Source organism: Symphalangus syndactylus, chromosome 3, assembly GCF_028878055.3.
Source record: "Symphalangus syndactylus isolate Jambi chromosome 3, NHGRI_mSymSyn1-v2.1_pri, whole genome shotgun sequence".
In the NCBI taxonomy this organism is placed as follows: Eukaryota; Metazoa; Chordata; class Mammalia; order Primates; family Hylobatidae; genus Symphalangus; species Symphalangus syndactylus.
The window spans coordinates 7387315-7401005 of NC_072425.2; the positions used below are offsets into that span (position 1 = coordinate 7387315).

The 13691-nt window shown below is 59.1% G+C and overlaps 1 protein-coding gene and 1 long non-coding RNA gene across 5 annotated transcripts; one reads left to right on the forward strand and one right to left on the reverse strand.

Moving 5' to 3' along the window:
• Window positions 1-996: 996 nt before the first annotated feature.
• On the reverse strand, window positions 997-1846 carry LOC134736266 (uncharacterized). The gene is made up of 2 exons (XR_010120155.1): window positions 1785-1846; window positions 997-1122 (listed from the first exon to the last, which is right to left on the reverse strand). It is a non-coding gene; the product is annotated as an uncharacterized lncRNA (long non-coding RNA).
• Window positions 1847-6396: 4550 nt separating this feature from the next.
• On the forward strand, window positions 6397-13678 carry ENTPD8 (ectonucleoside triphosphate diphosphohydrolase 8). Of its 4 annotated transcripts, XM_063636662.1 has the most exons (10): window positions 6398-6952; window positions 9247-9392; window positions 9468-9585; window positions 10243-10393; window positions 10524-10683; window positions 10801-11031; window positions 11901-12164; window positions 12350-12460; window positions 12841-12975; window positions 13061-13678. In XM_063636662.1, exons 2-10 carry the CDS (start codon window positions 9267-9269, stop codon window positions 13250-13252), a joined length of 1488 nt encoding a protein of 495 aa, XP_063492732.1. In that variant the 5' UTR covers window positions 6398-6952; window positions 9247-9266; the 3' UTR covers window positions 13253-13678. The 4 variants fall into 4 exon arrangements, with proteins under 4 accessions (XP_063492733.1, XP_063492732.1, XP_055126177.2 ...); XM_063636663.1 differs by lacking the exon at window positions 12350-12460 and having other exon boundaries at window positions 6397-6952; XM_055270202.2 differs by lacking the exon at window positions 6398-6952 and having other exon boundaries at window positions 9082-9392; window positions 13061-13620.
• The last annotated feature ends 13 nt before the right edge of the window (window positions 13679-13691 follow it).

Below are 13691 nucleotides of genomic sequence, written 5' to 3' on the forward strand. Positions count from 1 at the left end.
ACCCGTCAGGCGGCTCCTGGGGCTGCTGCGGCCGCACGCCTGTCCCACACGGTCCGGTCCGTAGGGTCTGCTGGAGCGAGTGAGGCCTGGGGGGTCTTACGTATGGTCCATGAGGTTCCCTTCCTCACGCCATAAGCACCGGGGGAAGTGAAAGGAGGAAGAGATGTCGGAGCCAGCAGGCCCAGAAGCAGACGCAGAAGGAGGTGGCCCCACAGGAGCAGACGCAGAAGTGCCAACGGGGAAGGAGGTGGCCCCACGCAGAGGCAGGCTGGGCCAGGGCGGGGGGCTGGTGACCAGGGCAACCTTGGCTACTTTGCTGCACCTGCCCTCGCCTCCCTTGAAATACAAAAACAGCAGCAGCAGCCAGAAATAGTTGAGGAAGAAATAAGAAATATTTGCCACACATGGGAGCGATTAAGGTCCTTAATATTTAAAGAGCTTTTATATGTTGCTAAAGAAAATGACAAAAGCCGATAGGGAAAAGTGAGCAGAGATGTGGAGAAACCATTTGCGGAGCAGGAAACTGGCCGGGAATTCCACGAAGAAAGTCCTCATCCCATCAGGAATCATGGAAAGGCCAATGAAAGCGACGAGGTAACCCCTTTTTAATTTGAGAGGGTTTTGATCTGTCGCCCAGGCTGGGGCTCACCGCTGTCTTGATCTCCTGGGCTCAAGCGATTCTCCCATCCGCTCAGCCTCCCGAGTAGCTGGGACTACAGGCATCACCATGCCTGGCTAATTCTTTTATGTTTTGTAGAGACAGGGTCTCACTGTATTGCCCAGGCTAGTCTCAAACTCCTGGCCTCAAACAATCCTCCTGCCTCCTCGGCCTGTCACAGCCTTTTTTTGAAGGTAATGTGGTAACAGCTCTTAAAGTAGTGTGACTGATGAGTGCACAAGCCTGTCCAGCCCCAGCCACCCCCTGGCACCTTATCCGAGGGTGTCTACTGCCCCGCTGTGCTGTGCCCACTAATCTGGGCGTGGCCCGATCACACAAAGGCTTTTCTGGAAGGATCCGATGTTCACGAGGCTTACTGCTAAGGAGGAAGATGCAACAGGTCCAGCTGTTCCAAGTGACTGGGTCACGCTTCGCATCCATGTGGAATGTCTTCTGCCACCTGCCTGGATGCACTCTCGTGACTACCCAGCAGGCTGGGAACAGCACTGGGAACAGCCCCCGCCTGCCCCAGCGACCTGCCTGCCCTGCTCTCAAGTGCAGATGCCCAGGCCTGCATGTCCACGCTCACTATACAACCCCAAGTGGCCCCCCCAGGCAGCCCCGTGGCCGGACGTGCACCTAGCAGAGAAGCCACCCTTGAGACCTGGGATGTGGTCTGGGGGCTGTGTGGAGACCTCCAGCCAGGGTGCCGGAGCGGCTAAGGGCAAGCAGAGGTGTGATTCCTGTCTGTAAGGTACAACGCCCGTGAGCAGGTATCAGTAATGTAGGCATAATCGCAATGGTGGAGGGAGCTGTGGCGGTCACACCCTTGCTGTTCGCATTGCCTCTGTGGGGGCAGGAGAGAGCAGACATAAAACCTGTCCCTGAAAGGTGCAAGATGGCCCCGATGGCTCCCTGCCCCTGTCCTGGTGCCTGCAGGCAGGCGGGTCAGCTCCCCTCCTGCTGCCAAATCTCCCATGTCTCTGTGTGCTGTCACCCCTGCTTTCTGGCCTGAGGGCTGGGAAGGGAGGTCTGGGGAGCCCAGGAGATGAGAAGTACCCGAAAACCACCCCCAATGCCCCCCAACCCTCAGGCGCGCCTGTGTGTCTGTGTGTGTCTAACTCACCCAGACAACTGACTTGAGCAGCCAACCTTGGTCATTCCCAGAACCACCACTGGGGGGCACACGTGCGGCTAGACCGGGGGCACCCGAAAATCTGTCTCTACAAAAAGTAAAAAAAAAATTAATGGGGTGTGGTGGTGGTGCGTGCCTGTGGTGTCAGCTATCTGGGACGCTGAGGCAGGAGGATCACTTGAGCCCGAGAATTCAAGGCTACAGTGAGTTAAGATTATGCCACTGCACTCCATCCTGGGTGACAGAGCAAGACCTTGTCTCAAGAAAAAAATTTTAAATGAGTAAAATTTAAAAAAACAGATTTTGTCAGTCTTTCTGTCATTTCAGCGCCTTCTCAACCCCGGTGTCTGCTGATGCCCTCTTCCCTGCGGTCAGGATTCTCACAGTTCTTTGGGTGTGGAGGAATTCTGGTTTGTAATTTTTTTTTTTCTAGACAGAGTCTCTTTCTGTTGCCCAGGCTGGAGTGCAGTGGCGCAATCTCGTCTGACTGCAACCTCCACCTCCCAGGTTCAAGTAATTCTCCTGCTTCAGCCTCCCAAGTAGCTGGGATTACAGGCGCCCACTACCACGCTTGGCTAATTTTTCGTATTTTTAGTAGAGACGGGGGTTTCACCATGTTGACCAGGCTGGTCTCGAACTCCTGACTTCAGGTGATCCACGTGCCTTGGCCTCCCAAAGTGCTGGGATTACAGGCGTGAGCCACCGCGCCCGGCCTGGTTTGTAATATTTTCAATCTTACTTGATGAGACTTGGAGTCTTCCTTTTATCCTATGGTGACCGTTGCTGTTTTAGTCTCAGCCTCAGTGGCTATTGGTCCAAGGTCAGTTTTTCTCCAAGATTTTGGGGCACCCTCTGGTCTAGTCACACGTATGCCCCCCAGTGGTGGTTCTGGGAATGACCAGGCTGGTGGTCCTGAACTCCTGGCCTCAAGTGATCCTCCTGCCTTGGCCTCCCAAAGTGCTGGGATTGCAGGTGTGAGCCACCATGCCCGGCCTGAAGACTTTAAAGTAGCTATTATAGTAGTGCCCAACTGAGCCATCGTGAGCACTTAAAATGTTAGAATAGAAAGTCTCAGCAAAGGCTGGGCCCGGTGGCTCACGCCTGTAATCCAAGCACATTGGGAGGCCGAGGCAGATGGATCACTTGAGCACAGAAGTTTGAGAGAAGCTTGGGCAACATGGTGAAACCCCGTTTCTACTAAAAAAAAAAAAAAAAAAATCAGCCGGGCATGGTGGTGCATGCCTGTGGTCCCAGCTACTTGGGAGGCTAAGGAGGGAGGATTGCGTGAGCCAAGGAGTTCACAGCTGCAGTGAGCTATGATCCTGCCACTGCACTCTAGCCTGGGTTACAGAGCGAGATGCTGTCTCAAAAAATAATAATAAAATAAGAAAGAAAAGAAAGTCTCAACAAATAAATAGAACCATATGAAAATTTTAGAACCAAAAAACACAATAACCAAAACTGAGAAAACGAAACAAACTTCCTTGAGCAGACTCAGTAGCAGAATGGAGACGGCAGAGGGAAGAGTCAGTAAATGTGAAGACAGATCAGCAGAGATTATCCCATCTGAACAACAAAAAAAGATTAAAAGAGTAAGTGGGCAGGGTGCGGTGGCTCACGCCTGTAATCCCAGTACTTTGAAAGGCAGAGGCAGGCGGATTACATGATGCCAGGAATTCAAGACCAGCCTGGCCAATGTAGTGAAACCCCATCTCTACTAAAACTACAAACATTACCCGGGCGTGGTGGCGGGTGCCTGAATCCCAGCTACTCAGGAAGCTGAGGCAGGAGAATCGATTGAACCCGGGAAGTGGAGGTTGCAGTGAGCTGAGATCGTGCCACTGCATTCCAGCCTGGGCGACAGAGCAAGATTCTGTCTCAAAAAATAAAATTAAAAAGTAAAAATAAAATATCTGAAGCAAAACCTGACAGAATTGAAAGGAGAAGTAAACACATTCATGATGACACCAGCATTCTTCTCAGTAATAGAACTAATGGACAATCAGCAAGATATTAATACCGACACTGGCCAGCTGGACACAAGCACACTTGGAGAACACTGCACCTACCAACGGCAACATCGAGATTCTTCTCAAATGCACATGGAGTAGCACCAAGATCAGCCAGATTGTGGTTCAAAAACAAAACCTTAGCAAATTTAAAACAATCGAAGTTGGCCAGGCGCGGTGGCTCACGCCTCTAATCCCAGCATTTTGGGAGGCCGAGGCGGGCGGATCACCTGAGTTCAGGAGTTCGAGACCAGCCTGGCCAACCTGGTGAAACCCCGTCTCTATTAAAAATACAAAAAAATTTGGCGGGCATGGTGGCACATCTGTAATCTCAGCTACTGGGGAGGCTGAGGCAGGAGAATCACCCGAACCCGGGAGGTGGAGGTTGCAGTGAGCCTCCATTGTGCCACTGTACTTCAGCCTGGGTGACAGAGTGAGACTTTGTCTCAAAAAAAAAATATATATATATATATATATATATTTAAACTGAATAAAATGAAAATACAACATATCAAAAATTGAGAGAGATAGCTAAACAGTGCTTAGAGGGAAATTCATAGCACCAATGCTTACATTAGAAAAAAAGAAAGGTTCAAGTCAATGATCTAACCTTCTGCATTAAGAAACTAGAAAAGGAGGAGCAATATAAGCTCAAATCAAGCAGAAGAAAGGAAATACATGTAAGAGCAGAATTAAAATAATTCAAAAACTGGCTGGGCGCGGTGGTTCACGCCTATAATCCCAGCACTTTAGGAGGCCGAGGCGGGTGGATCATGAGGTCAGGAGATCGAGACCAACCTGGCTAACACAGTGAAACCCTGTCTCTACTAAAAATACAAAAAATTAGCCGGGCATGGTGGCAGGCGCCTGTAGTCCCAGCAACTGGGAGGCTGAGGCAGGAGAATGGCCTGAACTGGGGAGGCAGAGATTGCAGTGAGCCAAGATCCGGCCACTGCACTCCAGCCTGGGCAACAGAGCGAGACTCTGTCTCAAAAAAATAAATAAATTCAAAAACCAAAAAGAAAAAATTATGAAACAAAAAGCTGGTTCTTTGAAATGATGAATAAAATGGATAGACCTCTAGCTAGCAACACTGATGAGAGACACAGAGGACAAAATTACCAATATGAGGAATAGGAGGGTTATCACTACAGACCCTACAGACATTAAAAGGATAACCAGGAAGTACTATGAATAATTGTATTCACATAAATTTAGCAACTTAGGTGAAATGGACCAATTCTTTGAAAGCCACAAACTACCAAAACTCATTAAATAGACAACTTGAACAATCCTATTAACTATTAAAGAAACTGAATTTGTACTTTAAGACCTTTCTAAAAGGGAAAGTACTGGCTCAGATGGTTTTACCACCAAATTATACAACATATTTAAAGATGAAATTTCATACAAATTCTTCAAATATTCCACAAAATAAAACAAGGACAGCTGGCTGGGCGCGGTGGCTCATGCCTGTAATTCCAGCACTTTGGGAGGCCGAGGCGGGCAAATTACAAGGTCAGGAGTTCGAGACCATCCTGGCCAACATGGTGAAACCCCGTCTCTACTGAAAATACAAAAGATTAGCCAGGCATGGTGGCAGGCACCTGTAATCCCAGCTACTCCGGAGGCTGAGGCAGGAGAATCGCTTGAACCTGGGAGGCGGAGGTTGCAGTGAGCCAAGTCTGCGCCATTGCATTCTGGCCTGGGTGACAGAGCCAGACTCCATCTCAAAAAAAAAAAAAAAAAAAGGACAACTTCCCAGACTCATTTTATATGCCCAGCATTATCCCCATACAGAAACCAGGACTAAAAAAGAAAACTATGAAACTTTGTTGAACACAACTGCAAAAATCCTCAACAAGCACATTTGACTCTTACTATCCATGGCAGCTAATGGTATGAAGTTGCTGCAAACACTGAATTAGAGCATATGCTAAACTATTGCCCCTAAGGAAATGCAAAGTTACGTTCCTGCAGGCTTCTGGTCACATTTTTGTTAAATGATCAATATATTAATAAAACCTTCTTTTATGTGTATTTTTGTTTAAGGGCACCTTATTTAATATGTATAGTGTCACTAGCATTGAACTCATGGCCAACAGCGCTAACTCTTGCACGAATGAAGCTTATCCAATGTGTGTTTTCTCTGTAAAGTGCATCTCAGCCTTCTTGCATTTCTGCACTATGCTGAGAGGCCATTATAAACAGTGAACAGCTTTTTCACCAAGAAAAAGCACAAAAATGCGCAAACATGACACCAAATATGCTACCAGTAAAGAGAGTCCCGATTGAGACCCCAAGAGGGTTCTCGGATCTCACACAGAAAGGAATTCACCCCCACGTTCCCCCACCCTACTCCCCGCCCCCCAACACCCCCAGCCCCAGCCCGGCCCCGGCCCCGGCCCCGGCCTCGCCCTGCGCCCTCCCCACTGCCTGACCCCGCCCTGGCCCCGCCCCGGCCCCGCCCCAACCCCGCCCCGGCCCCGCCCCAACCCCACCCAGCCCTGGCCCCGCCCCGCCCCGCCCCTCCCCACCCCCACCCTGAGCCGCTTCAGAGGCCGGGACCCCGACGGCGGCGGCCGGGGGACCCACGGCGAGCGGGAAAGGCAGAGTGGCTGCAAGTGGAAAACGACCGGCGCCGCGGGGTCTGCAGGCGCTTCCGCCCCCGCCCCGGGCCTGGACCTTCGGGGTCACCTGACTCCGACCTGCCCGGGCCGGGCTGCGTGGGGGGTAAAGTCCGGCCCGGGGTCAAGAGCGCGGCTGCAGGCCGTGGGGGGCGGGGTCCCGGAGCTCTGCCCCTCGCAGCTCCAGGCTCCTCTTCAGCTTCCCTCTCCTGCCTCCCACCCCCCGGGGGCGGGGCGACCCTGGGCGCCGAGACAGACCCGCGGGTGGGGGATGCAGGGAGACCCTGGGTGGAGGACCCGAGGGTGGAGTGGGCGGGGCGACCTTGGGCGCTGGCCTCAGCCTGCGGGCCCTGGAGCCAGGTGCACAGCGCATCGCCCGAGGCTGTCACCGCCCCGCCCCTCCCACCCCAGCTGTCCTGGACCCAGGGGCAGGGAGAGGCTGGACGCCAGGTGCACGGACACAGATACGCCTGAGCACAACAGCTTCCTCCTTGCCGCTCCGGGAAGTGGGCAACCAGCCCAGGTGAGGGTCCAAGGGGATGTCCTGGGGGGGCTGTCCTGGTCTGGGGGGCTGTCCTGGTCTGGGAGGACTGTCCTGGTCTGGGGGGCTGTCCTGGTCTGGGGGCGCTGTGCTGGTCTGGGGGGGGCTGTCCTGGTCTGGGGAACTGTTCTGTCTGAGGGGGTGTCCTGGTCTAGGGGGCTGTTCTGATCTGGGAGGCTGTTCTGGTCTGGGGATGCTGTCCTGGTCTGGGGGGCTGTCCTGGTCTGGGGGGCTGTCCTGGTCTGGGGGGCTGTCCTGGTCTGGGGATGCTGTCCTGGTCTGGGGGGCTGTCCTGGTCTGGGGGCGCTGTGCTGGTCTGGGGGCTGTCCTGGTCTGGGGGGCTGTCCTGGTCTGGGGGTCTGTCCTGGTCTGGGGGTCTGTCCTGGTCTGGGAGGACTGTTCTGTCTGAGGGGCTGTCCTGGTCTGGGGGGCTCTCCTGGTCTGGGGGCGCTGTGCTGGTCTGGGGGCTGTCCTGGTCTGGGGGGCTGTCCTGGTCTGGGGATGCTGTCCTGGTCTGGGGGGCTGTCCTGGTCTGGGGGCGCTGTGCTGGTCTGGGGGCTGTCCTGGTCTGGGGGGCTGTCCTGGTCTGGGGGGCTGTCCTGGTCTGGGGGTCTGTCCTGGTCTGGGGGTCTGTCCTGGTCTGGGAGGACTGTTCTGTCTGAGGGGCTGTCCTGGTCTGGGGGGCTCTCCTGGTCTGGGGGCGCTGTGCTGGTCTGGGGGGGCTGTCCTGGTCTGGGGAACTGTTCTGTCTGAGGGGGTGTCCTGGTCTGGGGGGCTCTCCTGGTCTGGGGGGCTGTCCTGGTCTGGGGGTCTGTCCTGGTCTGGGGGACTGTTCTGTCTGAGGGGCTGTCCTGGTCTGGGGGGCTCTCCTGGTCTGGGGGCTCTCCTGGTCTGGGGGTGCTGTCCTGGTCTGGGGAACTGTTCTGTCTGAGGGGGTGTCCTGGTCTAGGGGGCTGTTCTGATCTGGGAGGCTGTTCTGGTCTGGGGGGTCTTTTGAGTGTGGGAGAGGTTGCCCCACCCTCTTTGCCTACCTGGAGGCTCAGGCCTGGGGGTCTCAGGTGGCTACATCTTCTGGGTGTGGAGTCCTTGTGTTCCTGGCCCCTGTCACCTGTTTGTCCCTATGAGGTGGCCTGTGGCCTGGGTGCTGGTTGGGGACACAGGCTGGGCCCTGTCTGGGCTGGACCGGTCTCCTGTCCCCTCTGAGCCTCTGTCATCTATCCTCCTTAAAATGGGCTTATATCCCCCCGACACACAGAATTGCGTGAGGACCCCACAGCGTGTCCCACTTTACATGTGCCCAGGAGCCCCAGGTCAGGACCAGGGCAGCACCCGCGCCTGCCACTCAGTGTGGGTGCAGCATTTCCCAGGGGGAACACGATAGGACACGGCCACATGGGGTTCAGGTGCCGGGACCTTGGCGGGCAGTTTCTGGCTTTGACCACTCCTTTGGGCAGTGGTACCCGTGTGAAGCGGGGCTGTATGGGGCACAGGGTCGGCCTGGGGTAGTTTGAGAGCTGAGACCCTTGCTGGGCGTCCGGGCAGAGGAGGAGGTGGACATCTCGGCCACAGGGTGAGAGAAGCCCAGGCCCCTCAGATGGCATTCCTGGGTCCACCTCCCGCCCAGGGGCCATCTGGCGCCAGCTAAGAAGGTGCAGAGTCAGATTAGAGAAGCCTTGGGCTGGATTTCCAGAGAAACCGATGTCATTAAGAAGCCTCACACTCGGCTTCTAGGATGACTGGCCTCACCCTGGGTTCACCCACAGCCCCTCGGCAACAGTCCCCTCAGGGCTCCAGAGAGAAACTCACCCTGGGAGAGCCTGGGGTGGGGGCCGCAGAGAGGGGGCAGAGCCCTGGGCCCCCAGTGCAGGCTGGAGCTGGGGCTGCTCCTGGGGAGGGTGGCATGGGAGAGGCAGGACCAAGGGGTGGGGACACAGGGTGGCCCCATCATATGGTAGGGGCAGCTCCGCAAGTCCCATCCGAGGGGGTCTGAGGGGACTACTTGGATCCTGCTGGGGCTGTGTCCCCAGACAAGGCCCCTGCTGCCCCCCCACCCCCCTCCCACAGGGCCCTCTGATGCCCATGGCACCCCTGGCAGGCGTGGCTCCCAGGGAGTGGTCCTTGGCCACAGGAGGCCATCTGAGCCCCGGGGATGCCTCTAAGGCAATTGGCTCTCCAGGGGTGCGTCTCCAGGGAGACGGGGAGTGAAGCCTCTGCCTCTGGAGGGCGGGATGGGGACACCGAGTGCAGCCTGGGTGCCCACGGCCGTCCCCCCACAGGAACCAGTACCACCTTTACCATGGGGCTGTCCCGGAAGGAGCAGGTCTTCTTGGCCCTGTTGGGGGCCTCGGGGGTCTCAGGCCTCACTGCACTCATTCTCCTCCTGGTGGAGGCCACCAGCGTGCTCCTGCCCACAGACATCAAGGTGCGTCCCCACCGGCAGGGGAGGCCAGGCTGGGTCCACAGATGTTGCCTCCCACTCACCCTACTGTCTCCCCAGTTTGGGATCGTGTTTGATGCCGGCTCCTCCCACACGTCCCTCTTCCTGTATCAGTGGCCGGCGAACAAGGAGAATGGCACGGGTGTGGTCAGCCAGGCCCTGGCCTGCCAGGTGGAAGGTTAGTGGGCAGTTCTGCAGCCCGGTGCTGGGACCTGCCTGTTGCTGCCTGGCTGGGATTCCCAGCTGCACGGAAAGGGTTTGGAGAGGTTCAGTGACTTGGCCGAGCTCACACGCCAGGCATGGGTGCCGGGCTGGAGCCTGTGTTCACGCCGTAGCACTCTGGGGACCTCCCTGCCTGATCCTGGTGATCAGTCAGATTCTCATGGCCCGGCTGGGGTCTGCCCAGCGTCTGCTGCCTCCAGCCCTGACCCTCTCTGGCCCCTGGTGCTCCTCACCCTGGCACCACATGGTGCTGGCGGCCGAGGCTGGTAGTTACAGGGGTGCCTGTACTCCAGGATCCTGAGGGGGGAAAACAGGAGGCCCCGAATTTGTTTTCTGGGGGCTCTGGTAACAAGTTACCACAAACTGGGGGCTTAAAACAGCAGCAGCTTATTTCTCAGCATTCTGTAAGTCTGAAAACAAGGTGTGGACAGGGCCACACCCCCTCCAGAGGCTGGGGGTTAGGGTCCTTCCTGCTTCCTCCAGCCTGAGCGCTCCACGCAGCCCTTGGCTGGTGACCTCACCAGGGGTCAGGAGGTGGTCACGTCTTTGGGGGCTGCCTTTCAGCCCAGCCAGCCTGCGGGGTCTGGAGCTCTGTCCCCGGCTGCTGTTCCAGGGCCTGGAATCTCCTCCTACACTTCTAACCCTGCGCAGGCTGGTGAGAGTCTGCAGGGCTGCTTGGAGGAGGCGCTGGTACTGATCCCAGAGGCCCAGCATCGGAAAACACCCACGTTCCTGGGGGCCACGGCTGGCATGAGGTTGCTCAGGTGAGGCGGGCATGGCCTTGGCACCCATGGGGAGTGGCTGCAGAAGCCACGGTCTCAGCCAGCGTGGCAGGCAGGGTGGAGCCGGGCCCAGGCTTCCAGCCCGCTCCAGCCCCTGGTCCTCTGTGCCCAGCCAGAAGAACAGCTCTCAGGCCAGGGACATCTTTGCAGCCGTCACCCAGGTCCTGGGCCGATCTCCCGTGGACTTTTGGGGTGCCGAGCTCCTGGCCGGGCAGGACGAAGGTGCCTTCGGTTGGATCACTGTCAACTACGGCTTGGAGACACTTGTCAAGGTGCCACAGGCAGCCTGAGGGCAGGGGCTGGTCTGCGAGGGGCTGGTGTCTGGGGCTAGCTGACCAGGGCGGGGTCTGGGTGGCTGCCCCGAGCTGAGTGGCCCCTTCTGTGCCCAGTACTCCTTCACTGGAGAATGGATCCAGCCTCCGGAGGAGACGCTGGTGGGCGCCCTGGACATGGGGGGGGCCTCCACCCAGATCACGTTCGTGCCTGGGGGTCCCATCTTGGACAAGAGCACCCAGGCCGATTTTCGCCTCTACGGCTCCGACTACAGCGTCTACACTCACAGCTACCTCTGCTTTGGACGGGACCAGATTCTGAGCAGGCTCCTTGTGGGGCTGGTGCAGGTCAGCTGGCCCTGGGGAGGGTGCACGGGGCTGTGGGAACAGGGCTATGGGCACGGGGCTAGCGTGGGCCACCCGGCCCCGGGGAGGGCGCACAGGGTATGGGTGTAGGGCTGGCGTGGGTCACCCGGCCCCGGGGAGGGCGCACAGGGTATGGGTGTAGGGCTGGCGTGGGTCACCCGGCCCCGGGGAGGGCGCACAGGGTATGGGTGTAGGGCTGGCGTGGGTCACCCGGCCCCGGGGAGGGCGCACAGGGTATGGGTGTAGGGCTGGCGTGGGTCACCCGGCCCCGGGGAGGGCGCACAGGGTATGGGTGTAGGGCTGGCGTGGGTCACCCGGCCCCGGGGAGGGCGCACAGGGTATGGGTGTAGGGCTGGCGTGGGTCACCCGGCCCCGGGGAGGGCGCACAGGGTATGGGTGTAGGGCTGGCGTGGGTCACCCGGCCCCGGGGAGGGCGCACAGGGTATGGGTGTAGGGCTGGCGTGGGTCACCCGGCCCCGGGGAGGGCGCACAGGGTATGGGTGTGGGGCTGGTGTGGGTCATCTGGCCCCCGGGAGGGTGCACAGGGTATGGGTGTGGGGCTGGTGTGGGTCATCTGGCCCCCGGGAGGGTGCACAGGGTATGGGTGTGGGGCTGGTGTGGGTCATCTGGCCCCCGGGAGGGTGCACAGGGTATGGGTGTGGGGCTGGCGTGGGTCACCCGGCCCTGGGGAGGGCGCACAGGGTATGGGTGTGGGGCTGGCGTGGGTCACCCGGCCCTGGGGAGGGCGCACAGGGTATGGGTGTGGGGCTGGTGTGGGTCATCTGGCCCCCGGGAGGGTGCACAGGGCTGCGGGTGTGGGGCTGGTGCTCAGGCCTCCCTGCCCTCTGCAGAGCCGCCCGGCTGCCCTGCTCCGTCACCCGTGCTACCTCAGCGGCTACCAGACCACACTGGCCCTGGCCCCGCTGTATGAGTCACCCTGTGTCCACACCACACCCCCGCTGAGCCTCTCCCAGAACCTCACAGTTGAAGGGACAGGCAACCCTGGGGCCTGCGTCTCAGCCATCCGGGAACTTTTCAACTTCTCCAGCTGCCAGGGCCAGGAGGACTGTGCCTTTGACGGGGTCTACCAGCCCCCGCTGCGGGGCCAGTTCTACGTGAGCACCCACACTGCCCCCACCAGGGGTCCGGGCTTCCTTGTGGGGCCTCAGGTGCCTGTCTGACTCCGGCAGGCCCAGGAGGGGCCCAGGCTGGCTCTTAGGGTCTCCGGGAGCCCGGGTGGGGTGGGGATCTGACCCAGCGTGGCCACAGCGAAGGCACAGCCACCTCCTCTCTCGCTTAGGCCTTCTCCAACTTCTACTACACCTTCCACTTCCTGAACCTCACCTCCGGGCAGCCCCTGAGCACGGTCAACGCCACCATCTGGGAGTTCTGCCAGAGGCCCTGGAAACTGGTGGGTGGGCCCCGGGCTCCCTGGCTGCAGCGAGGGTCCCTGAGGGTGCAGGGCTGCCCCGGGCAGGATGCTGGAGCCTCATTCTGGGCAGCGCGGCCAGCAGGGCCAGGGGAGGCACGGGTGGAGGATAGCTCCAGGCCGTGCCGCTCCAGGTAGGAGGCTGTGGCCACGGCTGCAGCTGGACTCAGCCTCTGGCCCGCCGAGAGGGGGCTGTAGCCCGCACCACGAAACTGGTCGGTGGGGCCAGCGAGGGGCTGTCTACCACTGCCCAGCTCGCTCTTGTTGTCTGCGTGCTCGGGTTGGCCAGGGCAGATGGGGTGGTCCCCACATGACTGGGGATCAGGGGCCCTCACCTGGCCCCTTGGCCTCCTGGGTCCCAGGTGGAGGCCAGCTACCCTGGGCAGGACCGCTGGCTGCGGGACTACTGTGCCTCAGGCCTGTACATCCTCACCCTCCTGCACGAGGGCTACGGGTTCAGCGAGGAGACCTGGCCCAGCCTCGAGTTCCGAAAGCAGGTGACTGACTGCCTCCCCTGGGCGTGGGCGGGTCGTGGTCCTGGGGTAGCTGCCCCGCAGCCCTGAACAGCCGTGTGTCCTGCAGGCAGGCGGTGTGGACATTGGCTGGACACTGGGCTACATGCTGAACCTGACCGGGATGATCCCGGCCGATGCACCGGCTCAGTGGTGGGCAGTGAACCATGGCGTCTGGGTGGCCAAAGTGGTGTTCATGGTGCTGGCCCTGGTGGCGGTGCTGGGGGCTGCCTCGGTCCAGCTCTTCTGGTTGCAGGACTAGTGGGAAGGCAGAGGTGGGTCCCCACAGAGCCCACAGGCAGCTGTGTCCCGGATGCCGGAGGCTTCCTGAGCCCTGAGCACCATGGGGCCTTGCTCTGTGGCTCTGTCTGTGGTCAGGTGACAGCCACCTCCAGGGCACCGTCAGGGTGGTGCTGGCCACAGAGGCTGCGTGGCCGCCCCTCCTGGCGTCCCTGCCCCCCTACCGCAACTGGGCTTCCAGGGCCCTGGGTGCCTTTCTGTACACAGGCCACCAGGACTCATGGTGTCTCCAGGCTGTGTGACTGCAGGGCCACATGCTGCCTGCAAGCAGGGCAAGACCACGGAGGCACAGGGATCCTGCTCCTAACGGGGCCTCAGGAGGGGCGGAGAGGGGCGGAGGGGAGGGAGCTGCCCCGCCCGGACCCCCACTCTCCCTGCTGTTGTCTGAGCAGACGGATGGA

Bases quoted from the DNA above. Each gene is read 5' to 3' on its own strand.
- ENTPD8 (XM_055270202.2), top strand. From the start codon at position 9,120: ATGCCTCTAAGGCAATTGGCTCTCCAGGGGTGCGTCTCCAGGGAGACG. The intron at 10,684-10,800 runs GTGCCACAGGCA...TTCTGTGCCCAG, and splicing joins GCTTGGAGACACTTGTCAAG to TACTCCTTCACTGGAGAATG. The intron at 12,165-12,349 runs GTGAGCACCCAC...TCTCTCGCTTAG, and splicing joins CGCTGCGGGGCCAGTTCTAC to GCCTTCTCCAACTTCTACTA.